This window comes from Taudactylus pleione, unplaced genomic scaffold (assembly GCF_031769625.1).
Source record: "Taudactylus pleione unplaced genomic scaffold, aTauple2 ptg000093l, whole genome shotgun sequence".
NCBI lineage: Eukaryota > Metazoa > Chordata > Amphibia > Anura > Myobatrachidae > Taudactylus > Taudactylus pleione.
The window spans coordinates 2,988,472-3,005,377 of NW_028284495.1; the positions used below are offsets into that span (position 1 = coordinate 2,988,472).

The following is a 16,906-nucleotide window of genomic DNA, read 5'->3' on the forward strand; positions in this document are numbered from 1 at the left end:
GACAAATCCAATGGTGTAGATCAATGCCTGGATTATATTACAATTGCCACAACTATACTTTATCTGCATCCAGGGATACCCAATTTGTATGTAAAAATACCCATTGTCTATTCTATTTACTTTTACTCAGAAAGCTTGCTCTTCCAGTTGCCGTTGGTAGATTAGCAAAAACATTGCCATCTGTTCTCAGCTCCTGAGTTGTAACTTAAAATGACACTTCACAAAATGGCGTCTTGCAGATTCTTGTTTCTAAAATGGAGTCTAGCTGCCATTTGCAAGATGGCGTCGCGCACGCTTCAATTTTAAACTGATCTTGTCTCAGCCAATTATTCAGCTGCGACTCTATGGACCCTGAAGAAAAAAGGGGGAGATGTGTCAAGCTTTGTAGAGAGACAAAGTGGAGAATTTGGCCAAAGCAACTAATCAGCTTTTGTCATAGACTGTGTTAAGCTGGGTACACACTGACAGATATATTGGCCAACCAATTGATCGGCCAGTATATCTGGTGCCCTTCGGCCAGTGTGTACCAGCTTCGTTCACAGACATATTGCGTCGGCTGTGCTGCACAGCCGATGGACAGATATATCTGTCCATCGGCAAGTGTGTACAGGCGATCAGCCGATTGCCCGTACACATAAGGCGGCAGCCGTGGGCAGGGGGTGTGGTGCGACCCTGGCCAGCGGAACCCGCGGATGCCTGGAAAATGATGGTCATTCAGTGTGTCTGAACGACCATTATCTGCAGATATATCTGTGCAGTATATGTACCAACCTTTAGATAATGACAGAAGTGGATTGTTTGCTTTGGGCAACTTCTCTACTATATCTCTAAAAAGCTAGATAAAGTACATCTCCCCCATAGTCTTCTAAGATTGGATGAAAACCTGGAAAGCAGCAAACAGTGAAACAAGATAATGAGAATGCCATGAGGAACTTACCACAAGTATATTCTAATTAGGGGTGAGCGGGTTCGGATTTCTGAAATCCGAACCCCCCTGAGCCCCCCCGATCCGAGGCCGATCCGAGTCAGGCTCGACATTTCCCTCCTGACTCGGATCTGAAATCGAGGCAAAACGTCATCATCCCGCCTTCCGGATCTCGCGGGTTTTGGATCCTATATAAGGTACCCGCGTCGGCGCCATTTTCTCACTCGACTGTGGACAGTGAAGAGGGAGGGTGGGAGTTAGGGCTGGCTGGGCTGTGTAGTGTAGTGTAGTGCAGAGTAGTGTTGTGCTGTGCTGTGCTGTGCTGCGCTGTGCTGCTGTTGTCCATAGGGGTTGTGTCCACTACTTCAAAGTCCATAGGGGCTGGCTGTGTTGTGCTGTGCTGCTGTTGTCCATAGGGGCTGTGTCCACTACTTCAAAGTCCATAGGGGCTGGCTGGACTGTGTTGTGCAGTCAGTTGTCCATAGGGGCTGTGTCCACTCCAAAGTCCTGTGCAGTGTCCCAGTCCTAAAGGGGTGCTGTAGTGTTGTCCAGGGGGTGCTCTGTCCGTCAGGGCAGCTCCCCCCAAGTGCTAAAAAAAAAAAATGTTTTTCTGTGTTTGTGAATTGTGTGCGCAGTAGCCGCACGTGCATCAACAAAGTAGTGCCAAGCGTGCACCTGTGTCATAAGTAAAGGGCCGGCTGGCTTGACCGTTAAAGGGTGCTGTAACCCCCAAAGTACACTCCAAACCAAATAAAAAAATATTTTCTGTTTGTGAATTGTGTGCGCAGTAGCCGCACGAGCATCAACAAAGTAGTGCCAAGCGTGCGCCTGTGTCATAAGTAAAGGGCCGGCTGGCTTGACCGTTAAAGGGTGCTGTAACCCCCAAAGTACACTCCAAACCAAATAAAAAAATATTTTCTGTGTTTGTGAATTGTGTGCGCAGTAGCCGTACTTGCATCAACAATGTAGTGCCAACCGTGCGCCTGTGTCATAAGTAAAGGGCCGGCTGGCTTGGCCGTTAAAGGGTGCTGTAACCCCCAAAGTACACTCCAAAGCAAATAAAAAAATATTTTCTGTGTTTGTGAATTGTGTGCGCAGTAGCCGCACGTGCATCAACAAAGTAGTGCCAAGCGTGCGCCTGTGTCATAAGTAAAGGGCCGGCTGGCTTGACCGTTAAAGGGTGCTGTAACCCCCAAAGTACACTCCAAACCAAATAAAAAAATATTTTCTGTGTTTGTGAATTGTGTGCGCAGTAGCCGCACGTGCATCAACAAAGTAGTGCCAAGCGTGCGCCTGTGTCATAAGTAAAGGGCCGGCTGGCTTGACCGTTAAAGGGTGCTGTAACCCCCAAAGTACACTCCAAACCAAATAAAAAAATATTTTCTGTGTTTGTGAATTGTGTGCGCAGTAGCCGCACGTGCATCAACAAAGTAGTGCCAAGCGTGCGCCAGTGTCATAAGTAAAGGGCCGGCTGGCTTGACCGTTAAAGGGTGCTGTAACCCCCAAAGTACACTCCAAACCAAATAAAATAATATTTTCTGTGTTTGTGAATTGTGTGCACTGTGGCTGCACGTGCATCAACAAAGGAGCAGCGCCAAGCGTGCGCCTGTGTCCCATAAGTAAAGAGCCAGCTGGCTCATTTCTTAAAGGGTGGTGTAACCCACAAAGTGCACTACTCTCCAGCAAAAATAAAAAAATATTTTCCGTGTTTGTGTGCGCCTTAGCCGCACGTATATATCAATATAACATAAATGGAGGACCAAACTTTCTCCGATAAAAATAAAATAGGGAAAGATCAAGAACCACTTCCTCCTAGTGCTGTTGCTGCTGCTTGGAGTTGTTCATCATCGCAGAGAGGAAGTAGGAACACCACTACTTTTACTAAACAATTGACCCTCCAACAGTCCCTAGCGATGAGGATGAAGTACGACAGCAGTCATCCTGAAGCAAAACGTATAACTGAGGCCTTGACTGCTATGTTGGTGTTAGACGTGCGTCCGGTATCCGCCATTAGTGCAGTGGGATTTAGACAATTGATAGAGGTAGTGTGTCCCCGGTACCAAATCCCGTCTAGATTCCACCTGCATCCTCAAAGCAGCAGCGACAAGCATGCGTCTGTCTGTTAAAGGGTGGTGTAACCCTCAAAGTGCACTCCACAAACAATAAAAAAAATCTTCTTTTTTTTCTCTTTGTGAAATGTGTGGGCTGTAGCCGCACCTGCATCCTTAAAGCAGCAGCGACAAGCGTGCGTCTGTCTGTTAAAGGGTGGTGTAACACTCAAAGTGCTCCAAAAAATAAAAAACTATTTTTTTTATGTGTTTGTGACTTGTGTGCGATGTAGCCGCACGTGCATCAACACAGTAGCAGCGCCAAGCGTGCGCCTGTGTCATAAGTCAAGGGCCGGTTTGGACATCTGGTCCGGACTGAAGGACGTGCCAACAATTTCTGACAAGTCTACTGTCACTGCATATGAGACTGTCCTCAAAGCAGCAGCGACAAGCGTGCATCTGTCTATTAAAGGGTGGTGTAACCCTCAAAGTGCGCTCCACAAACAATAAAAATATTCTTCTTTTTTTTCTGTCTTTGTGAAATGTGTGGGCTGTAGCCGCACCTGCATCCTTAAAGCAGCAGCGACAAGCGTGCGTCTGTCTGTTAAAGGGTGGTGACACCCTCAAAGTGTGCTCCACAAACAATAAAAATATTCTTCTCTTTTTTTCTGTCTTTGTGAAATGTGTGGGCTGTAGCCGCACCTGCATCCTTAAAGCAGCAGCGGCAAGCGTGCGTCTGTCTGTTAAAGGGTGGTGTAACCCTCAAAGTGCGCTCCACAAACAATAAAAAAAATCTTTTTTTTTCTGTCTTTGTGAATTGTGTGGGCTGTAGCCGCACCTGCATCCTCAAAGCAGCAGCGACAAGCATGCGTCTGTCTGTTAAAGGATTACATCGGTGACAGCATCCAAGTAGGCATGTCAGACAGTCCGTACCTGTACTGGCAGGAAAAAGAAGCAATTTGGAGGTCCCTGTACAAACTGGCTCTATTTTACCTGAGTTGCCCCCCCTCCAGTGTGTACTCCGAAAGAGTGTTTAGTGCAGCCGGGAACCTTGTCAGCGAAAGGCGTAGGAGGTTGCTTCCACAAAATGTGGAGAAGATGATGTTCATAAAATGAATTATCAACTCTTCCAGGGAGACCAGCTTCCAGAACGTACAGAAGGACCTGTGGTTGTGGATTCCAGCAGGGACGAATTAATACTCTGTGAGGATGAGGATGTACACAACACTGAAGAGGGTGAGGAATCGGTGGATGAGGAGGATGAGGACGACATCTTGCCTCCGTAGAGCCAGTTTGTGCAGGGACAGATTAATTGCCAGCTTGTTTTGTGGGGGCCCAAACGAACCAATCATTTTAGCCACAGTCGTGTGGCAGACCCTGGTGCTGAAATGTTTGGTTTGTTAAAGTGTGCATGTCCTGTTTATACAACATAAGGGTGGGTGGGAGGGCCCAAGGACAATTCCATCTTGCACCTCTTTTTTTTCTTTGAATTATGTACTGTTTGGGGCCTAGTCTTTCAAACTGCCATCCTGTCTGCCACTGCAGTGTCACTCCTAGATGGACCACGTGTTTGTGCCGCCCACTCGTATCTCTTAGCATAGTCATCCAGCTACCTCGGTGCAACCTTTTGGACATAAAAACACTATTGTGAGGTGTGAGGTGTTCAGAATAGACTGGAAATGAGTGGAAATTAAGGTTATTGAGGTTAATAATAGCATAGGAGCAGAAAAACCCACAAATTCTGTGATTTTAGCTGTTTTTATGCTTTTTTAAAAAAAAATACAGATCCAAAACACAAAACCCAGAACCCAAAACACAGAAGGGTGGTTTTGGCAAAACCAATCCAGATCCAAAACACAAAGAAAGATCTAGATCCAAAGCCAAAACACGAAAAGTGGCCGGTGCACACCCCTAATTCTAATGCATGTTCTATGAAGGGAATTAGCCATTACTGCTAGTAATCAGAGATTTCAGACAACAATGGAGTCTAAACCTATACAGGGTTGGCTACAGGAACATGGGAAGAGAGAAATTTTTTTTATTCTAGAATAGAGGGGTTGCTAGCAGCACAAGGACAGAACAAAAAATGGAGTGGTAGTAAAAGGGCTTTATATTTATTCCCATCAAGGGGGATCAATCCCACCCATATGCTGACCTAGACATTTTTATGGTGCTCTACAATAATTATCAATGCTCAGGAGATAAATATATAGAGAAAGAATCTATGCAATATTTTAAAATGTTTTCCATCTATCAGAAAAATGGCACCTGAATATACTGTATGTGTATAATATCTATGCAGTTTTTAATCAGTAACATAATCATTAGTGTGACTTCTATGAAGTATGTTTATCCTTGAGCTGTTTTACTCCTAGCCCTTAAATCCTTTCATTTTAATAATAGGACAGCATATTATATCTTAAATAAAAACCAACAGGACTACACCTGAAAGATGACTGTAGAACCTTATGATTCCATTTCAATAATGTTTAATTAGAATTAACTCTAGTGTAATACAGGTTGTGCATGTTTATCTCACATTAAGGGGCCAATTTATTTAATAAAAAAAAACCATGTACTTAATAAAATATGTACTGTATGACCACTTTTTTATTTGCAATCAATTTGTATCATTACTTTTTCTAGTAATACAAATTCTTGTGATGTAATTTACCAGCAAAGGGTCACTGCAAAATGCGCATGTGGGGACAGAGCACAGTACCTTGATCTGGCTGGGACGAAGCAAAGCCTTTCCAGGTTTATAAGTTCGCATTGGTGGGTATAGGGTAATGACATCTCAAACAAAGCTTTTTATATACTGCAAATAGAACATGGGCTTAGGAGGCTATAAGTGAATGTGATGTTTGCCTAGCATTAACCAGGCACATCTGCTTCTGTTGCCAACCAGAACACATCTAATGATAACTACTGCTTGCGCTTGGTCGCAATTGCATTGTTTTTAAATAGACGCAAATTGGAGCACAAGTGTGATAGCTCACATAGCTCTGCATCAGTATCTTGGAGATTAAGAAACTTGTCGGGAGAGATATATGAGCATAATTGCTGTGTTTTCTTAATAACTTGTAAACCTGCGCTACCCGCATCCATGTAAACCTGCGCTACCCACACCCATGTCAGAAGTAAATTACAGCTGTGTCCACATTCATCTTCTTTCCATGCTCGTTAAACAGCTCTTCTAGTTGCGCCATGCCGTGGCGTCACTCTGTAGCGCAGATGTATTTTCAAGCAACTTTTACCTTTAAATGCGTAAATGTAAATGTGAATAGGACATATAAGCAGCTTGTGCTGATTAAAATGATGTGCAGCATGCCTATATTATGTGTGCAACTGTGGGTGCATCTGCATGTGAAATGCTACGTTACAGTGTCTCAGCCACATTTCATTTTAATCAGCAGAAGCTACTTGTGCATCCTATTTGCCTTACTTTGTGAATAAGACACATTTGAAGGTAAAAAGTTGCACGAAGAGACGCTCATCGCTACCGAGTAGAACGTGTTTAAAGCGACTTCTAGCGCATAGAGGTAAGTTGTATGTAGACACATCTGTATATATTTGGACAGCATTATAATGTGGCGCATTTCACCAAAGTTTCGCTTTCAAAATAAAGACAAAGACCGCAAATCATCAAGCAGTCTATTACATGCAAGGCACCTTTGGTGATTATGTAGATAGTTGTATTGTTACCATTTGTTTTACATATTTACATACATGAAAGGTATCTTCATGGCCACTCTGGAATACATCATCTTCATTACTATACAGAAAAACAGGCGCTGATACTCTGATATGTCCATAAAACATGATGTACACTTGAGACGTGGTCCCAGCAGAAGGCATTTCACTAGTGAAAACTGATACCTTCCATTTTCCAGCTGAAAGATAAAAAAAATGAAGATATAAATATATTAATAAGACTATTAACAGACATTTTAACTTCCACGAAAATTTTTAATTTGACATAACATGGGGTGATGCATCTATTAGACAATTTTATGCTGTACCTATGTACAGGCTAAGTGTAAAGTTAAGATTTTGTACTGCCTTCCATTGCTGGAACACATTTTTCCTTCAGATCCCATTGGCCCAGCACTGATATATGCACAAGCCAATGTCTGCGCATGCACAGTATGCTATCAGTTTGTTTCCAGCCCCATATCACAACAGCATTTTATATTTGATTTTTTTTGTAAATATGCCCCTTAGTAACATAAAAGAAAATTCTTGCAATATATTATTATTCATTCACCTGTTAATTTGTACATTAAATAAAAAAAATTAATAATAATAATTCAAACGACACTTTATTGTAATGTTTGTTTTTTAGTAGAAAAGATATTTATAGGGCGCCCACCTCTATGTGGCTGGATAATGGCTGGCAGCTTTCTTAGGGGTCCACCGACACCCTAAAACCCGAAGATGAAGATATATAAATATATGATAGCTCCAATAGGCCTACCTGGACCTCAGAGACACAGATCCACTCTCTATAGATACAATCAATTTATTATATTAAAGATAATAAATATAAAATTTGGTCTGGTTAATAATACATTAACAGAGGATCTTATCAGCACATGAAGTCATAAAATACATGCAACAATCAGTTCATATATGGCATACCAAAAATATACATAATCTATAGAACAAATAAAATATAAAAAAAATGTAAATTAAAAAATAAATAAAGAATAATCAAAATGACAAAAATAGTAAAATAGGCTAGTGATCACAATTTCATCCGAAGGAGTGATTAAGAGAAGCAGTAGGTGTATGCTCCAATTGCGTGAATAAATCTTTACGTCCTTTAAGTAATATCACTCAATCCTTTAGTGAAGAGAGATAGTTATAAAGTGACATATGCATATGAAAAATTTTATCCGCGTTTCTCTTCAATAGATATAATGTATCCAGCCTTGTTCTGTCTAAACTCCTGAGTAGAACTTCAGTCACTTCTAATAAATATGATGCAATTGGAGCATACAGCTGGTGCTTCTCTTAATCACTCCTTTAAAGGAAATTGTGATCACTACCCATTTTTACTATTTTGATTATTCTTTATTTTTAATTTTTAATCTTTTATATATTATTTGTTCTATAGATTATGTATATATTTGGTATGCCATATATGAATTGATTGTTGCATGTATATTATGATTTCATGTGCTGATAAGATCCTCTGTTAATGGATTATTAACCAGACCAAATTTTGTATAGATTATGTATATTTTTGGTATGCCATGTATGAATTGATTGTTGCATGTGCATTATGACTTCATGTGCTGATAAGATTCTCTGTTAATGGATTAACCTGACCAAAAGTTATATTTATTATCTTTAATATAATAAATTGATTGTATCTATAGAGAGTGGATCTGTGTTTCTGGGGTCCGGGTAGGCCTATCGGTGCTATCATATATGTACGTTTGTTTTTTAGCTTTAAAAGCACACTAGTCTTTGTTTTACACCATGATATTAGATTTTTTTATGTTTGCTTATAATCGTTATGATGTATGGTTGATGCTAGAACCAAGTGGGCTAAAGAACCTCTGACATCACAAACAGCAAGGGTGGGGCAAGGTTGGTGGGCTAACAGTTTTACTATCCATGTGGACATCTATTGGGAATAGTAACCTGTGGCAAGTGAAGTGGAGTGGAGCCATCTTGCTCGAAGCGCGGCAAGCGAAGCTAGCCCACGAGGGTACATGGTGGGTCCCATGTTCTGAACTTGCTCCTCCCCCTGTTGTCGTGGGTCACATGGTTGTGACATCAGTCCTTTAGCCTACTTTAATTTAGACCTAAGGTCTAAATTGAAGTAGACTAAAAGACCTCTGATGTCATAACCATGTGACCTGTAATCTGCTATTGTCAGAACATGGACTGATAATATTCATAAATTTTTATAGAATATGTGAAAAAGAAATAAGAAAACCAAAGCTTTAAAAGAAAAAGTGCAGCAGCATATATACAGGAGTGCTCCCTACCATTCCAAATTAAACACAGCAAACAAAAGGAATGTATATTCTTGTGCACTCAATTAGGATACAGATATTATTTTTTTGAATGGTAGATCAAACAAGTCTCATAATCTTTTGGTCCAATACAATTTATACATTTATAAACCAAGGGTAATGAGTCCACCCAATATTGGGTTTAGTGTGGTTTCCTCTGATTTCACTTTTCCCTCTGTTCTAGGGTATTCCAATGTTCACTCAATCACAGATATTAAACGTGTAGTTTCCACACACCCTAGATAGCATATACAGTAAATCCACAAGGTCTCACGGGAAGGCCCAAAGGTACTGCTAGGTGATATGGAAACGTTTATCCCAGTTGTTATTCCTGGTACCCAAAATCTTTGCTGTAATCCTCCGGCACGTTTCAGCTCTACATAGGAGTCTTTCCGTGGCTGCTTCCCGGAAAACCTTGTGGATTTACTGCATATGCTGTCTAGGGTGTGTGGAAACTGCACCCTTAATATCTGTGATTGGGGCACTGCATTGGGGGCACTACTGGGGGCACCGTATAAGAGGCACTACTGGGGGAACTGTATAAGGGGCACTATTGGAAATGCATAACATACACTTCAGGGAGCACTGCATAATGGGCACTACTGGGGGCAAAGCATAAGGGGCACCACTGGGGGAACTGCATAAGGAGCTTTACTGGAACACTATAATGGGCACTGGGGCACTGCATAAGGGGAACTACTAGGGGCACTGTATAAGGGGCACTACTGGGGCACTGTATAATGGGCACTACTGGGGGCACTGCATAAGGGGCACTACTAGGGGAACTGTATAAGGGGCACTACTAGGGGCACTGTATACGAGGCACTACAACAAGGGCCATTGCATAAGGGGCACTACAACAGGGGCACTGCATAATGTGCACTATAACAGGGGGCATTGCATAAGGGGTATTACTACTGGGGGCACTGCATAAGGGGCACTAATACGGGGGGCACTACATAAGTGGCACTGCTACTGAGGACATTGCATAAGGGGTACTACTACAGTGAGCATTGCATGAGGGGCACTACTACTAGGGTCATTGCAGAAGGGACACTACTACCGGGGGAATTAAGGTGCATATGGAATTGAAAAGAATGTTCCCAAAGTGACGAGAAATGATGGTGTGTCATTTTTCAGTGGCCAGGCCCTTCGTGGTATGCGGCCACACCCACTTTTTCAGCACATAGTGGGGAGGGCCAGGGGCATCTTAAGAGAGGAGGGGGCCTGTGTGCACTCCCTGTGCGGGGCCCCCTCCTCTCTCCCTGGTGGCCGGCAGACGACTGACGAGGCTAGCCAGCCACTGGAACCAAGAGTGTGCCTTGGGTCTACTTCGTATGCGCAGAACACCGGAAAAATGGTCGCGACGGCCATTTCCGGTGTTCTGAGCAGCGCAGACACCTGACGTGGGACCACGCACAGGTAAGTCTAAAATAATATGGGTGTAGTGTGTGCGGTGCGGGGTCCCCCTGGACTCGGGGGTCCGTGTGCCCCGCACACACTGCACCCATTATAGATATGCCACTGGGAAGGGCTCTGTTTGTCATCTTGCCCTGGGCTCCAAATACCCTAGTTACGCCACTGGTGACAGCGATGTGCAATGGAGGTTACTTCTCATGGCAAATCATTTTAACCAGGGGATGGTTTATTAAATGGTAGAGACAAGTAGCAGGATAACACAGGGTTAACAGTACTACAGCAGGTACAGGATGAAAGGAACACCCAGTTGCAGCCAGGAAGATTTAAGGGTATGCTGGGCATTGTGGTGTATCTAGTTAGGGCCACCAACAGCTTTGCCGTGTCCCAGTATTGGAAGGCGGCATGGCCAGCCCAGAGAGGTGTGGCCAGACTCCCTCTTTCCAAAAAAGAAAAAAATGTATATTGCGGCCACACACACGGAGGCGCCGATGTGTGTGTGGGAGCATCGGTGTTCAGGGGGAGGGCTGGTGCAGTGCCGGACTGGGACATGAAGGGGCCTCTGGAGGAAGGCAGTGGTAGGGGCCCATGCTTAAGGGGTGTAGACAGCCACCACAAAGGCCTGTCCAACCATTATAGAGGACATAGCCTTCAGACAACATGGGTACTACATTGCATGGTCTGTTCATTCATGTGCCTGCTCTATCAGGTAAATAACACTGTAATAGAGTAACAATGTATAATTCAAGTGCACAGTCTGAACATTAGAAGAGAGCGGTGCCCTCAGGCAGTGGAGCCCACTGGGTATTTCCCCTGTAGTCATGTTGGCCAGTTCGACCTTGGGCGGGAGATTGTGATCGCACCTCCATGGCACATCATGCAGAGATAGAGAGGAATGACTGCTGCTGCATGAGCAGCCACTCTCTCTAGATCAGATCACAGCATGACAGCTACATGTGTGGTGGGCTGGGTGGAGAGGCTATGGCAGCTGTCAGCTCTCTCACTACCTGACCGAAGTACCGCATCAGGAGAGGGGGGGCTACAGAAAGCAGGACACCATGGGCCCCTCCAACACATCTGGATAAAGAGTACCCTCTTCCCCCCACCTCTACACCCCCTGCACCTAGTGTGGCCGGCTGTTCTAATCCCGACAGCGGAAGCCAGGCAGGGGTGAATATCCCGAAGCTACAAAGGTAAGTAGTAACTAACCTATTTTTACCCCCTAACCCTGCTTTAGGGGTGCCTAACCCTAACCCCCCTCTAAGTGCCTAAACCTAACCCCCCCTTCCCCGCAGCCTAACCTTAAGTCTCCCGAGGGGGGTGCCTAACCCTAACCCCCCCCTTCCCCTAGCCTAACCCTAACCTCCCAGGGGGTGCCTAACCCTAAGTTTCCCCCGGCAGCCCTTAACCTATCATGCAACCATGTATATACAGTGTACAGCAGGTCAGAGGTTGTGCCTCCGGCATCTGCCGCTCCAGGTCCTATTGCCCTGCAGCTTTGGTATACAGAGGCAGTGCAGAATGCTTTTCTCTAACATGGAAGCCACTGGCATTGGTTTTGCCTATCACATTGCCCATAAATAATTTGATTTGGTATTGGACCACCAATCCTTGGTACCCCTGCAAGTGTCCTGTTGTACACCAGGGTCCATTGCACATAATTAGGGAACCATTGGTCTAGACCAGTGTTTTCTAAACTCATTCTTCAGGGAGCACTAACAACAGTGGCGTAACTAGGGGGTCAAGCGGGGCACGTGCCCTGGACGCTGTCGGACCAGGCGGCAGGGGGAATGCCGCCGTCTGCCATCCAGTTCAATGCAGTCTGCGGCTCTACACTGTATACACACTAAAACAAACTACCCGGCAGCAGTGTGTTTGTTTTAGCAGCTAATAAGAGGCAGACAGATTCTTATTGGCTGCTGCACCCAGGGCCGGCACCAGGCTGGAGCTCACTCATAAGTGCCGCCTTCCAGCTCCCACATTGGGGGGAGGGAGATAGACGTCATGACGTCTCTCCCATAGTGCTGAGCGGGAGGAGCAGACAAGAGGTGGGCACATGAACGGGGATTCGGGTAAGTATAGTTTTGTGTTCTGTTTGTTTTATGTGTAAGGGGCACTACTGGGGGCACTGTATAAGTGGCACCACTGGGCCATTGTATAAGGGGCACTAATGGGGGCACTGTATAGGGAGCACTGCTAAAGGGGGCACGTCAATAGGGGGCACTACTACAGGGGGTATTGCATAAGGGGCGCTGCATAAATTGCACTACTACTGGGGGCGCTGCATAAAGGGCACTACTACAGGGGGCATTGCATAAGGGGCACTGCTACTGGGGACATTGCATAAGCGGAACACCCCTTGTTGCATGTGGTCATGCTCACTCTGGTGAGCGCACACAGTGGGGGGCATTTTTCATCTTGCCCTGGGCGCCAAAGACCCTAGTTACGCCACTGACTAACAGTGCATGGGTATCTAATTGCAGCAGAATCCCACCCACTTTCTGAAGACCCTTTAATTTGTCATAAAGATTGTACTGCATTACTATGCATCTGCACTTAGGGCCTTATTCAGAGATGTATGCTAATACCACTGCAGCTGCGAATTTGTACACAGTGGCTGTACGAAAGCAAACAAATATCGCAGCAGGAGGGATTTCTATTGAGATTCCCACCAGCGGCTTCGCTAATCCAAACGACTTCATATAAAGGTGCAAATTAGTTCAGATTATTATTATTAACAGTTTCTTATATAGCGCAGCATATTCCATTGCGCTTTACAATTGGAAACATTGATAGAACAAAACAGGGTAATAACAGACAGACATAGAGGTAAGAGGGCCCTGCTTGCAAGCTTACAATCTATAGGGAAATAGGCATTGATACACAAGGATAGGTGCTATATATTGCAATTTGGTCTGCCAGAATGCAGAGTTTCTTGGTGGGCTGCATGATCCAGTCACACAGGAATGTCGGCAAAATGTCAGGAGTATGTGAAAGAAAGACAATATGTGAGGTTATGTGTGGACTGTGAGAGGGGATGTGATAAGACATGGAAGCTATGAAGGTTATGTGGTCGGTTCTGGAATCTGATAAGCTTGTCTGAAGAGGTGAGTTTTCAGGGAACGCTTGAAGGATTGAAGAGTAGAGGTAAGTCTTATTGTGTGTGATAAGGCATTCCATAGAGTGGGTGCAGCCCGAAGAAAGTCCTGTAACCGTAAATGGGAGCAAGTAATGCGTGGGGATGAGAGATGCAGATCTTGTGCTGAGCGGAGAGGTCAGGTTGGGAGATATTTTGAGATGAGTGAAGAGATGTATGTTGGTGTAATTCGGTTAATGGCCTTATGTGTAAGTAACAGTATTTTGTATTGAATACGGTAGAAAACCGGCAACCAATGGAGGGACTGACAGAGCGGGGCAGCAGACGATGAACGTTTGGCAAGGAAGATAAGCCTCGCAGCTGCATTCATAATGGATTGTAATGGCGATAGCCTGTTTTTGGGAAGACCAGTAAGGAGACTATTGCAATAGTCAATGCGGGAAATAATGAGTGCATGGATTAGAGTTTTTGCAGTGTCTTGTGTGAGATATGGTCGAATTTTGTATATGTTTTTTAGATGTATATAACATGATTTTGAGACAGATTGAATGTGGGGAACAAAGGACAATTCAGAATCAAGGATGACACCAAGGCAGCGAGCTTGTGGGGTGGGGTGGGGTGGATTGTTGAGTTATCAACAGTGATAAAGAGATCAGATTGGTAACTGTTATTGGCCGGTGGAAATATAATTAATTCTGTTTTAGAAATATTAAGTTTCAGGTAGCGAGATGACATCCAAGATGAAATGGCAGAAATACATTCAGTGACACGGACCAATACAGATGGTGATAAATCTGGAGAGGATAGGTAGATTTGAGTATCATCCGCATACAGATGGTACTGAAATCCAAAAGAGCGGATTAGTTTGCCAAGAGAGGTGGTATAGATTGAGAATAGCAAAGGACCTAAAACAGAGCCTTGCGGAACTGATAGAGGTAGCGAAGAGGAGGCAGAATCAGAAAAACGAACAGAAAAAGAGCGATCAGATAGGTAGGAAGAGAACCAAGAAAGGGCTGTGTCCTTAAGACCTAGGGATTGTAATGTTTGTACGAGAAGAGAGTGGTCAACAGTGTCAAAAGCAGCAGAGAGATCTAGAAGAATTAGAAGTGAGTAATGGCCTTTAGCCTTGGCAGTGACCAAATCATTTACTACCTTAGTCAGTGCTGTCTCTGTGGAGTGCTGGGAACGGAAGCCAGACTGAAGTGGGTCCAATAAGTTGTGGGTGTTAAGAAAGTGTGTGAGGCGGGTGTAGACAAGTCTCTCCAGTAGCTTGGAGGGGCATGGGAGCTGGGAGATAGGATGGTAATTAGAGAGAGTGTTAGGGTCAGAATTTTGTTTTTTCAGAATGGGAGTAATCACTGCATGCTTGAACAGTGATGGAAAGATGCCAGTAGAAAGAGAGAGATTACAGATTTTAGTTAGGGTTGGGATGAGCACAGGAGACAGAGCTTTACTAATTTGTGAGGGTATAGGATCTAGAGGAGAGGTAATAGAGTAGGAGGATGAGAAGAGTGTAGATACTTCATCTTCATTTGTGGGGTCAAATGAAGAGAATGTGCCAGAGGGTTCAGGTAGGGAATTGAGTAGGTCACTAGCTGAGGAAGAGAATAACATTTCATTTCGGATATTATCAATCTTGTCCTTGAAATAGGAAGAAAGATCTTGTGCACAGATAGTAGCAGGTGGCTTGGGTGAGGGGTAAGAAGCAGTTTAAATGTATTAAAAAGTCGTGTGGGGTTAGAGGCTTGAGCAGAGATAAGAGATTGGAAATATATTTGCTTGGCAGTGTCCAGAGCAGTACGATAAAAGTTGTAGATAGACTTATATGTGAGGAAGTCACTTGGAGTGCGAGACTTTCGCCACTGACGTTCTACTTTACGTGAGAGTTTTTGTAGATGCCTTGTTAAGTTAGAATGCCATGGTTGACGTCTGAGTCTACGCGGAGTGTGATGGGTAGCTGGAGCTACTTCATCGAGGGCTTTTACTAGAATCTGGTTTAGCTGTGATGCAGCAGTCTCAGGAGAAGTGAGTGCAGAAATTGGTGAGAGTTGTTGTTGTAGAGAGGTAGATAGTTGTTGAAAGTTAATCACATTAATATTTCTGCGGGTTTTAGGAGGTTTGGTTGATTTCACTGACATTGAGGTTGATGTAATGGAGGAAAGTATGCAGGTGATAAGATTGTGATCTGAGAGAGGGAAAGGAGCATTAGTGAAATCAGAAACTGAGCATAGTCTGGTAAATACAAGATGAAGGCAGTGGCCCTCCTTATGAGTAGAGGAGTCAGTCCATTGGGAGAGGCCAGGAGAGGAGGTTAGAGAGAGTAGTTTGGAGGCATGAGGAGATTGTGGACTGTCAATGGGGATATTGAAATCACCCATAATGATGGTGGAGATGTCTGAGGATAGGAAGTGAGGGAGCCAGGCTGAAAAATGTTCCAGAAATTGGTGCGGTGGCCCAGGCGGGCAATAGATAACAGCAACTCGCAGAGAGAAAGGGGTGAAAGTCCTGATAGAATGTACTTCAAATGATGTAAATGTGAGTGAAGGTACCTGTGGGAGAACTGTGAATGTGAAAGACTGGGAGAGTAATATTCCTACCCCACCTCCTTTACAGTTGCTAGGCCTGGAGGTGTGTGAGAAGTGTAGGTCACCATGTGAAAGTGCAGCAGGGGAGACAGTGTCTGATTGTGTGAGCCATGTTTCTGTTATTGCCAGAAGGTGATCAGTCAATTTTTGTACTTCTGAGTAACCCTATGTTCATGCAGCAGCAGCAACAGAGATACCTGAGCCATTTTGGCTGCATACGGGATAGCGGTCGCAGGCTGAGACATGCCCTGAAAATCGTCACAACACATCTGCGTTTGAGTCACCACTACAAATGGTCCCTGCCTGTCAATAACTGCAAATAAATCCTGAACTGTGAGTGACAACGTAAATGAAACTTGATGCATGTGCCGTACGACCCAGATGCATGCGCGGATTACCGATAATCAGGTCAAACTGCATAAACATCGACATTGAGTCCATCTCTGAACCATGTTCAGAGAGGAAGAAAACACACACAAGATATGGTAGACAAAGATAGGTTAACGCATAGGAGACTATAGTTAGTTTACTTACCTTAAGGATTCCTGTGACTGAATTAGTGAAGAAGTAAATAAAAAATGAGGTTGACTAGTTCTACTTGATTAATGCAGCAAACACTGGAAGGTGATGGGGTTTTCCACAGTAAAACTGTTAGTAGATAAATGCAGGTACTCAAGGGTGCCATGGTTTATTTACATGAATTAGGGATGGCCATCAATGTTAACACCATTGATGGTTTTTCTCCGATGGTCATTAGATTTGCCATCGATGATGGAGGTACTTTTTAGCTTCGCCTGCAGTACTCC

The 16,906-nt window shown here is 44.1% G+C and overlaps 1 protein-coding gene across 1 annotated transcript in view; it reads right to left on the reverse strand.

Moving 5' to 3' along the window:
- RP1 (RP1 axonemal microtubule associated) overlaps positions 1 to 16,906 on the reverse strand; it is a 668,735-nt gene that overhangs the window by 562,221 nt on the left and 89,608 nt on the right. Inside the window, exon 4 of the mRNA XM_088469748.1 lies at positions 6,703 to 6,866. Within this exon, the coding sequence (XP_088325874.1) occupies positions 6,703 to 6,866 (164 nt within the window). The remainder of the gene's footprint in view (positions 1 to 6,702; positions 6,867 to 16,906) is intronic.